General features: G+C 38.9%; 1 protein-coding gene across 2 annotated transcripts in view; it reads left to right on the top strand.

Annotated features, from left to right (window-relative positions):
* Window positions 1–522: 522 nt before the first annotated feature.
* SAMD13 (sterile alpha motif domain containing 13) overlaps window positions 523–10,626 on the top strand; it is a 52,257-nt gene continuing 42,153 nt past the window's right edge. The window contains exons 1-2 of one of the 2 annotated variants that reach the window (XM_045835502.1): window positions 523–592; window positions 5,704–5,788. In XM_045835502.1, the coding sequence (XP_045691458.1) occupies window positions 583–592; window positions 5,704–5,788 (95 nt within the window). In that variant the 5' untranslated portion in view covers window positions 523–582. Of the gene's footprint in view, window positions 593–4,256; window positions 4,345–5,703; window positions 5,789–10,626 lie in introns of those variants that run through there. The other variant, XM_045835503.1, reaches the window with a different exon arrangement.

Raw genomic sequence — 10,626 nt, 5'->3', positions numbered from 1 at the left:
AGTTTTTCTCTGCCTCCTTGTTGCTTTATGGTTCTCATATAATAAATCAGACACTGTAGAGTGTTCTATAAATGTAAGGTACAATGATTTGCCCTCCTTTTGCATACCCAGGGCTTCAACTCAGTTCTCTGTGAGCAACAGAATCGGTGTTTCTGGCAGGAATGCCACGTGTGTGCTGGGGGTGAAAGAATAAGTAAGGCCCTAAATAACATAAACTTGGCCTGGGAAATCGCTTTCTCATTACTGCCAAAACCCACTGAAAAAGATCGTGGTTTTCGTCTGAAACTCCCCAGTGTAAAAGTCTTTCTAGGTGTGTTCCCCTCCCCCCAGTCCGTAGGGGATTTAAGTTTTTAATACTGTCCTCCCTTCCGTTCACAAGGCCCCTTCTTCAGGCCATTCCCATCACTTCACTCCCTGGCCTTCCAGGTTCCTGCCGCCCGGCTATTGACCCCCCACCCCGCCCCGCCAGCCCAAAGAGGACTACAAGTCCCGGCGTGCCGCGCGCGCCCCGCCGGCTGTACTGGGGCTGGGTGCCCGGCGTCCGACGAGCTCTGCGCTGGGTAGACCCTCCCGGCACCGGCCATGCGGAGAGGTGAGTGATACACTAGTGCTGCGAGTGCTGTGGGAACGCTCCCACCCTGTCCCTTCTCCGGGGTGAAAGTAAACGAAGAAAATCCCAATAAAAACCCTCCCTCGTCTCTGCTGTGTGTCTGGTGCCTCTTCAGCTTGTTGCACCCACGAGCGTGTCACCCAGGAGTGGAACTGGGGGCAGAAGCGTGCCCGGCCAGCGGAGGCTGCCGAGTAGAGTTCGAGGGATGGAGCCGGGTGGTGGCGTGGCTCGGCTGGGACCACACTCCCTTTCCAAAGACAGGCTGCCCCGGGGGATCCCCAAACTCAAAACAAACCGTTTCTTCTTGAAAGTCTTGGCCAGAAACTTTTCCCTCTGTCGCCTGTGCCACAAGCGACTCATTTGGCTTTCGGACGGCGCCGCAGGTCCAGGAGGCTTTCTCCTGTCCTGCACCCAGCGCCCCTTCTCCAGGCCACTCCTCACTTTCCCTTGAATCGCGTTTGGGGACCGTTGAACTCTGCCAAGCCCTGGGGAGACTTATCGAAATTTGTTCAGCAGCCAAATGGACCCAGGTCTGCACTGTAGTGTGGGCTGGACACTCTTGGGGGCCGATACGGCGGGAAGCAGGGGCGATGGCACCTGTGGAATGGCACTGGCTTTCTGGGCAAGGCTGCTCACTCTGGGGGATAGCTCCTGATCAATAAAAGAAGCGTAAGGGAGGCGCCCCGTTTCAGTCCCTTTCTGATCCATCCCCCCCGCCCCGTCTGAACCCATTCCCAAGTGTGCTCAGAAGTTCTGCTCCAGAATCCCAACACGAGGACCAACGAATGGTATTTTAGCACTGTCTGTAATAGCCCAGATCAGAGGGTCTTGTTTGTTTGCATCTCTCACACCCTATACTAACATACACACACCATGGACACTACACATTCTGCAAACACATATATACATTACACACACCACAAACAGGTGCAACAGTCACACACAGTGCACATAGCATAAAATTGCACTCATCACACACATTGCACGCACATCCGAGAGGGGACCCAAGAACCAGAATTTATGAAAAAATTGTGAATTTATTCTTACATGTTTAAACTTCAGTCACCTTCAAAGTACTCTCCATTTGATGCAGTACACCTATGGAGACTTTTTCCCACTGCCCAAAATAGCTTTTGAGTTCTTCAATTTTGATGCCTCTTAGTGCTTTTGCCATTTTTTATTTCACCTCTTCCACATCAACAAAGTGTTTAGCTTTGAGGACTTTTTTTCTTCTGGGGAAACAAAAAAAGGCACTCTGACCCTGTGAATAGGTAGGGTGGGGCATGGGAGTCATGCTGTTTTTGGTCAAAAACTACTGAACATAGCTCATAAATCACCCATCATGAACTGGGCAACATCTTGAAAGAGTCTTCATAAAAGAATTACTGAAGCCACACGCAGCCTCTCACAACAACACCAGCTGGTACACTGATATAGATGGGTTCCTAGAACATGAACCTAGCTGGGAAAGCCTGTACTACAAGGGGACTGCGCTCCAGAGGATAATTCCATGTTTTTTGTTTGGTCCCTACCTTGTGCATTACACCATTTATGCTATATACCATGAACACCATACACACTACATACTTATCATTTTTATTAGCAGAAAAGAAGGTTAATATTAGTTCATTGAAGGGAGTGGAGAGGAAGTGGGTGAGCACTAGTATATATACTTATACCCACAAATGTCATTTTATTCTAAAGTTAGAAACTAGCTCATGCATGAAACCTCCTAGTGTCAGAATTTAGAATGCCTTTGTGGCTCATTATTTGTGAAGTGGGATTATTTCCTGCACCTTCATAAACCCTTACTCTCATCTCAGGCAAACTTTGATCACAGCAAGCAAGAGAGGAAGGGATGTTCTTTTCTATATGTAGGAAGGAATTCTTGGAGAATCTTCACAGAATCCTTCTTCCCGTGATTGTGTTTAAGGAAGACTTGGGTGTGACCACATTTTCATTGCCCCTCCTTTCAAGAGTAGAGCTGAATCTGATTTTGCTCTGAGGGGTGGCAGGATGGTACTGTCAAGCCACCTTCCTCGCCCCCAGGACTCACAGCCCTCCCCTGTTCCATTTGAGTTTAGCTGAAGAACAGTTCATTTCAGATCAATTCCAAAACCATTATAAAATCTGCTGGTGAAAGAGCTCTCTATCTCCAGAGGAGTTCATCATTTTGATCATCAATGGTAAAAAACCCACCTATTTGACCCTTGCTCAGTAAATTGTGCTCAAAAATATATGAGCACTTAGAAGTGTCCCATACGTTATTGCTTGCTTTTTCAAGGGGGCAATGGCAAAGATGGCCAGAGAGAAATCTTTCTCAGCAATGATTTTTTCAAGAAGTTCAAAATTTCTAACATCATTCCTGGAATAAGTAAGAGTAAAAAATAAATTCAGTTTGTAAATTTAGATCATAGTCCTGATCTAGTGACCTTAAAAAATTCTAAGGAAAAGGGTGATCCACAGATTTCTCCTCAATTCTGCCTGAAATCTAAACAGCATTCCAGCAGCAGATGACTTTTTCTAGGATCCTCCTTGGAAACCTGTATTCTCTGTCCTATCTTGAGTGGTTTTGCTCACGTCTTGGCCTACAAGTGTCCAACTGTTGGCAACTATGTGTTTCATGTGTTTGCAGCATGTTTGTGGAATGGGAATGTTTGTCTCTCGCCTTGTTTCCAGCCAAGGAAGAGCTGTGAGACTGATCAGGGGTAACTTCACCGAAAGACCATGCCCAATCTCCACTCTACCTCCCAATTTCCTGAAAATTTAGATTTAAGATGGTGAAGATACAATGAATTTGAGGGTTGGCATAACATCTTTTTCATATGTAACTAATAGAATACCAGGTGCTCATAGATAATAAGTGTGAATTGAGTGTAGGCAATTATGCTTTTTCAGTGAAACTGGAATAAACAGTTAAAATTAAACCTCCCAGAACTAATTGTTTTGGAGAGTAAGGTTTGCTTCATTTTTAATTTTTGCTAACTTCATCTGGTAGGATGAATACCAAAATAAAAGAATGTGGGTGTTCTCTAGAGATCTGGTCATCTATTTTGCATCCTTTGAAATATGTTATTTCCTGCGTGATGAAGTAAAAGGATTTTCTGTTGGGCATTGCATTACTTATCCTCACAAAGAGATCACTTAAAAGCCAGCCCTGGGAACTTTGTATACAAGTCTCTATTAGGAAAAAAGAGAAACGCGGGAATGCAGCTTCTGCGTGTTCACTGGATATAGTGCATAAACACTAGGTTCTTTCTCTTCTTTTCTCTTCTATTTTTTCTCCCACTGGGGAGAAAAAGAGTTTGAAACATGACATTCATGTTCAGAACAATAGCAAACACTTATCATGCAGCAACAATGAAGGGGGGGCGAAAATAAGCTATAGATACAGCTTGTTTTTCTAGGTGCAGGGGAAGTGTAGGGAGAATTGTGCAGTTCTTGCACTCGGGATTCATTCACTTCCACTAATTGGGCTGAAGGTAGTTTGCAAAAGTGAACGGGCACACTGTAGCTTTAAAAAGTCAGCCATGAACCAGAAGGCAGTTGGTGCAGCTTGTGTGTGATTCCTAACGTCATGTTGGCTCAGAGCCAGCCTGGTTTTATTTCACTGTGTCAAATTGTACCTCCTTATTGAATTCCTTTGCCAGCCTACTTTGTGAAAGAAAACATTGGGGTTTCTTTGGCTGTTCTTGATAAGCCTATAAAAAATGACATGTTTTAGTTGCTTCTAGGTAGGTTTTCTTTTTACTCTTCCACAAAAAAAAAAAGAAAATAATAATAATAAGACAATGTAGTGTGGTGTTAGAGAGTATCATTGTGAGTGTTTTGTTTTGTTTTGTTTTCTGAGATGCTTAGAAAATGGTGAATATGTGAACAGTTTCCAACTGAAGTGAAATCATTCTTTTGGCATGGAGCAGCAGCACTATCTCCTGTCTCCTCTGTGACGGTGTGTGAATGTATGTTAATGCCTATATGTATATGCAATGTTGGGTTTCTCTCTGAATGCTCTAAGTGCTTTGGCGACTGAAGTTTGTGTGTGTGTGTGTGTGTGTGTGTGTGTGAGGAGTGAAGATTATCCCACACTTACAGTATTATTTGTTAATCATCTACTTCTCTAACAGTGATAAAATCTTGTGAATATACTAAATGGTGCACTTGTCATGTCAGAGTAATCCCTAGAGAAGGGGTGCCGAAGTATAAAGTGATTTGAGAGGAAATGTATTTAATTTATGGCTTCAGCTGTAGAAGAGTAAGCAGGTTTCAGAACTAGTTTTTTTTTAAAGCAGTTTTGTTCATAGCTTTTTCATCTTGCTAATTGCATATTAGTTGCGGAGGGTTTTTATTTTTTCACAGTGCTCATCCTACTAAACAAAAAGACAAAGTGATGGATGCTATTATATCTCCTTGAATGTTCTGGTGATTTTTATATAAATCTAATTAGCTGCCTACCCTCTCTTACACACATCCTAGCACCACCTTTTCGTGCTAAAGGCTATCTGACATTTTTGTGAGCTTCCAGCGTTATCAAAGCGTGGCCATCTCACGGGTTTGTGAGGCTTTCACTGAGAGTGTGTGAGGTAGGGGGATACTTGCTAACAAAAGCTTGAAGTGCTCTTTGGCATTGTTGCGAAAAAAATATAGAAAGAGAGGGAGTGAACAAAAAACCCCCAACCAAATGCCATAAGAAAAAAGAAATCACAGCCCATGGTGGAAAGGGGCAGGAAAAGGGGGATTGTTTTTCTCCACTTTGCCTCAATTTGTGAGTTGCAATGTCTTAAGTGAGAGCTTGCACCCAGAGGAAGCTGTGCCAGTTCACACAGAACTTGTTTTGAACAAGGATTCAATTTCATTTGCAAATGCTTATTGTCAAGGCAGGGAGTGCCAGTACAGAGGAAAGCACCCCTATCCGTCTCCTCCAGTTCTTTAGGTTTAATCACATCTCTCCAATCGCTGAGGGAACTGGAGATTTAAACAAACATACGTGAACTGGTGTGAAGCTGTAAAAGGAACCATTATGTTTCCGATCAGAATATATATTCGTCTCTCACTTTCTAAGAATTAAACACAAGCTTTTCTCCCTTATTAATTAGTTGCTGAAGTAAAGGAACCCTGCAGCCTTCCCATGCTATCTGTTGACATGGAAAACAAGGAAAATGGCTCTGTCGGTGTAAAAAAGTAAGTGAAACTGGCTTGTGAGTTCTGCTTCTGCAAACAGAGGGACTTGGTTTCTATTTTTATACTTCTTGCTTATCTACTACAAGGCACTGTTTGGGCTCGTCTTGTCCTGGTTGGTCTGCACTGGCCGCCAGCCTCCTTTCTCACCCTTAACCTCAGTTGCCTTTTTCCATATTCTGTTTCTAAGACTGATGACTCAGACATCAAACTATGCAAAAAGGGTTAGTGGATCAAGCTTTGGAACAGGGATGGTTCAGGATTTCAGCCCTGCATTCTCTGTATGAAAACAAACAAACAAACAAACAAACATGGAGCAGACATAATCTGCCTTCCAAGTCCATAGGCTACAAGGGGGGCAGAAAAGAGAGTTCAAGTCTTTTTAAATAAAATCACCTCTCTCAAAACTGAGAGCTACAATGAAGGAAGGAAAAAAAGCTTCAGTGAGGATACTAAGTTTTAACAACTTCCCTGTGCTAATTTTATGAACTTTTCTTTGAATGTGGAAGATTTCAGTATATACCATAGCATTCTATTTGAATGTCTGTTCTCACATTTGAAATTTCTAATTGTATTTATTGTGAGTTATATGCTTGTTGTTTTTTAAATAGGAAAATTCAGTCACATTATGTAGCATATTCTGAAGCAGAACAAAAAGTTAACTCACTAAGATATCTGTGAGTATCTGAAAAAATTGTATATTCTCATCTAGGAGTTACATTGAAGCTAATAACCACGTTGATTACAAGGATAAAGTTCCAAAGGGATATTGTCTGCTTCATTTATTTCCATGTCATTTATTTTAAAATTGTCTTCAACTTGAGCTTTGGAGGGAGCTCATTACATGCAGTTCATGGAAGCTGTGATGTCTGAGTGAGGAAACACTGTGCTATCTTTGTTTATAAATAGAAGGTATATTGTCCATTACAGTTACGTTAAACTTAATAAAGTCTGCTTTTTAGCATTCTCAGATAATTTATGTGAGTGCCATGATGCCATCCTTATTCCCATTCTTGAAATTCAGGGTAGGTGGATGTAGGAGAAATGAAAGAAACAGCTCTTTTGTGCATGCGTTGCGGCGGTGCTGTGCAATGGAACTTGAGCATTGATGGCAAAGTCCTGTTCTGTGCTGTCCAGAACGGTAGCCTCTAGCCATGTGTAGCTGTTAAAAACTTGAAATGTGACTAGGGTAACTGATGAACTGAACTTTTAATTTTATTCGATTTTAATCAATTTAAGAGTTAACAGCTTTATTGAAATATAATTGCATATAATAAACTACATGTGTTTAAAGTATGAAGTTTGATAGGTTTTGACATCTGTATACACCCATGAAACCATTACAATTAAGATAATGAATATACCCATCATCCCCAAAGTTTCCTCATAATCCTTCCTATTCTCCACCACCCACCCCTTCACCCTTCCCTGCCTATGTATTCTCAGGCAACCACTTATATGTTACTATAGATTAGTTTGCTTCTTCTACAATTTTACACAAATGGAATTATTCAGAAAGTACTTTTTTTTTCCAATGGGTAGGGGGTCTAGTTTCATTCATCCAGAATGATTAATGTGGGATTCATTCATGTCGTAGTAAGTACTAATAGTTCATTACTCTTTATTGCTGAGTAATATTTCATTGTATGGATATATAATAATTTGTTCACTGTTTGTCCATCCACTTGTTGGTAGACATTTGGGTTGTTTACATTTTTTAGGTATTAGAAATAAAGCTGCTTTGACCATTTGTGTATAGGTCTGTGTGTGGACATATGCTTTTATTTCTCTTGGATAAATATTTAGGAATGGGATGACTGGGCTGTATGGTAGGTGTATGTTTAACGTTTTAAGAAACTGCCAAACTATTTTCCAAACTGGTTGTCCTATTTTACATTTCCACCAGCAGTGTGTGAGCATTCCAGTTCTATATACTCATGAACATGATTTGAAAATAGTTTCTTGTATTATGTGATTTGTGTTTTCATTTTCTCTTTAGTGTCTTTTAAAGTGTAGATTTTCATTTTGATGAAGTCCAGTTTATCAATTTTTAAATTATATTGATAGTGTTTTTAGTGTCATATCTAAGAAATATTTGCCTAACCCAATGTCACAATTTTCTCTTATGATTTCTTAGATTCAGGCCTATGACTTTTTTAGTTAATTTTTGTGTATAGTGTGAGATGAAGATAACAGCATTTATGTTGATGGTGGTGGTTGTTCTTTTGCCTGTGGATATCCAGTTTTTCTAGCATTTGTTGAGTTGTTTGTTGAAAAATTGATTGATTATATCTGTGTGAATCTATTCCTGGAGTCACTATTGTATTCCATTGATAATTTTGTATATATTCATGTCAATACAACACTATTTTGATACCTATAGCTTTATAATAGATCTTAACATCAGTTTGTGCTATCCATCCAACTTTGTTCTTTCTCAAACTTGTTTTGCCTCTCCTAGGCCCTTTGCATTTTCATATGAACTTTAGAATCAGGTTGTCAGTTTCCACAAAAAAATGCCTACTGGTGATTTGATTGTCATTGCATTGAAGTATAGATCAGTTGAGGGAGAACTAACATTTTTAACAACATGGTATTTTCCAATTCATTAACACAGCATTTTTCTCCATTTCCTTAGGTTTTCTTTAATTCCTCTCAACACTGTTTTGTTGTTTTCAGTGTGCAGGTTTTGTGCGCCTCTACATATTTCATATTTTTATTCTGTGATAAACGGTGTTGCTTTTTAAATTTTAATTTTTAATTGCTTGTTGCTACTCTCTAGAAACACAGTGGATTCTTTTACATCTACCTGGTATCCTACAACCTTGCTAAACTCACTTAAAACTTGTAGTAGATTTTTAGTATTTAACATAGACAATTATGTTCTATGAGTAAAGACAGTTTTACTGCTTCCTTACCAATCTGGATGCCTTTTATTTCTTTTTCCTACCTTATTACACAGAATAAGACCTCCAATGAAAAGCTGAATAGAAGTGGTGAGATTAGACATCCTAGTTTTGTTCCTGATCTAAAGAGAAAACATTTAATCTTTTTCTTATCTTTCTTCTTCTGTACATAATGTCTATTTTTTTCCTGTCTGCTTTTACTTTTCCTCTATCATTGATTTTTAAGCAGCTTGATTATGAGATTTGGTGTAGTGTTCTTCATCTTTCTGGTGTTTGAAATAGATTTTGGTTTTCTTTTTTGTTTTTGGATCTGTGGCTTAGTTTTCATGAAATTTGAAAAATTTTCAACCATTATTTTTCCATTTTTTTTGGTTTCCCCTCACTTCTCCTTTGGGGACTTCCATTATAGGTATACTTGACCACTCAGTATTGTCCTACAATTTACTAATGCCTGTTAATTTTTTTGTCTTGTACCTCTGTACTTCACTTTGAATAGTTTCTTTTGCTTGCCTTCAAGTTCATTAATTTTTTTTCTGAAATGTATAATCTCTTGTTAACTCAATATATTTTTCACTTCAGACAATGTAGTTTCCCTCTCTAGAGTGAAACTTGGATTATTTTTTTATATTTTCCATGTCTCTACTTAACATATTTGGTCTTCTCTCTAGCTTCTGAACAGATGAAATACAGTCATAATAAAATTTTCAATGTACTTGTCTACTAATTCTGTCATTTCTCAATCAGTTTCAGTTGACTGATTATTCTTTTCATTATGTGTTTTATCTTTCTGCTTTGCACACCTGGTAATTTTTGTTATTCAGACTACATTAAATTACACTTGACATCAATAGTACATTAGTTTCAGGTGCACAACATAGTGATTCAGCATTTGTTTACCTTAGAATGTGATCACCACACTAAGTCTAGTAATCATCTGTCACCATACTAACTTATTATAATATTATTGACTGTATTCCCAGTGCTGTGTGCTACATCTCCATGGCTTATTTATCTTATAACTGGAAGTTTATACTTCTTATTCCCCTTCACCTTTTTCACCCATCCCTTTGCACTTCTCCCTGCTGGCAACCATCAGTTTGTAATGTTTCTATTACCCTGGTTTTGTTTTGTTTGTTTTATTCTTTTAGATTCCACATGTAAATGAAATTGTATGGTATTTATTTTTCTCTGACTTATTTCTCTTAGCATCATATCCTTTAGGTCCATCTATGTTGTTTCAAATAGCAAGGTTCCATTACTTTTTATTGCTGAGTAATATTCCATCACATATAAATATATACCATATCTTTATCCATTCAGCTGTCTGTAGATACCTAGGTAGCTTCTAAATTTTGGTTATTGTAAATAATTCTACAACAAACATATGGATTCATATACAGGTTCCAGCAGAAGTAACGCCATTGAGTGTGGTTGGCAGGGTATGTGAATGTCTTACATGAGGTGGACAACAATTTGAACATTTCCCCTAAAATGGCGTATGGTGTGCTAGAGTGTGATATTGTTATGTTCCAGAATTATATGCTTATGATTTTGTATTAAAAGATTTTTATGTAATAAAAAGGGGCACTATTTGTGCTGGACCCTGTATATTATCGAATTAGCGCTTCATTATTTTCTTTAGCTAAATACCTAGAAGTAGAATTGCTGGGACACGTGCTAGTAGTTTTTAATTTTTTAAGGAATCTCCATACTTTTTCCATAGTGGAGTGCCTGGTAATTTTTTTTGAATATTAGTATTGTGAATTTTACCTCATTAAGTGCAGGATGTTTTTGTATTCCTATAAATATTTTTGATCTTTGTCCTGGGATGTGCTTACATTACTTGGGAACAAGTAATTTTATTTTGTTAAGTCTTGCTTTTAAGAATAGTTTAGGCTAAGGGTATTTCCCTCCTTTTATTGAGGTAAGCCTTGT

Source organism: Phyllostomus hastatus, unplaced genomic scaffold (genome assembly GCF_019186645.2).
Source record: "Phyllostomus hastatus isolate PE091 unplaced genomic scaffold, TTU_PhHast_1.1 phas_contig_209, whole genome shotgun sequence".
In the NCBI taxonomy this organism is placed as follows: domain Eukaryota; kingdom Metazoa; phylum Chordata; class Mammalia; order Chiroptera; family Phyllostomidae; genus Phyllostomus; species Phyllostomus hastatus.
This window is presented reverse-complemented; position numbering and strand designations above follow the sequence as displayed.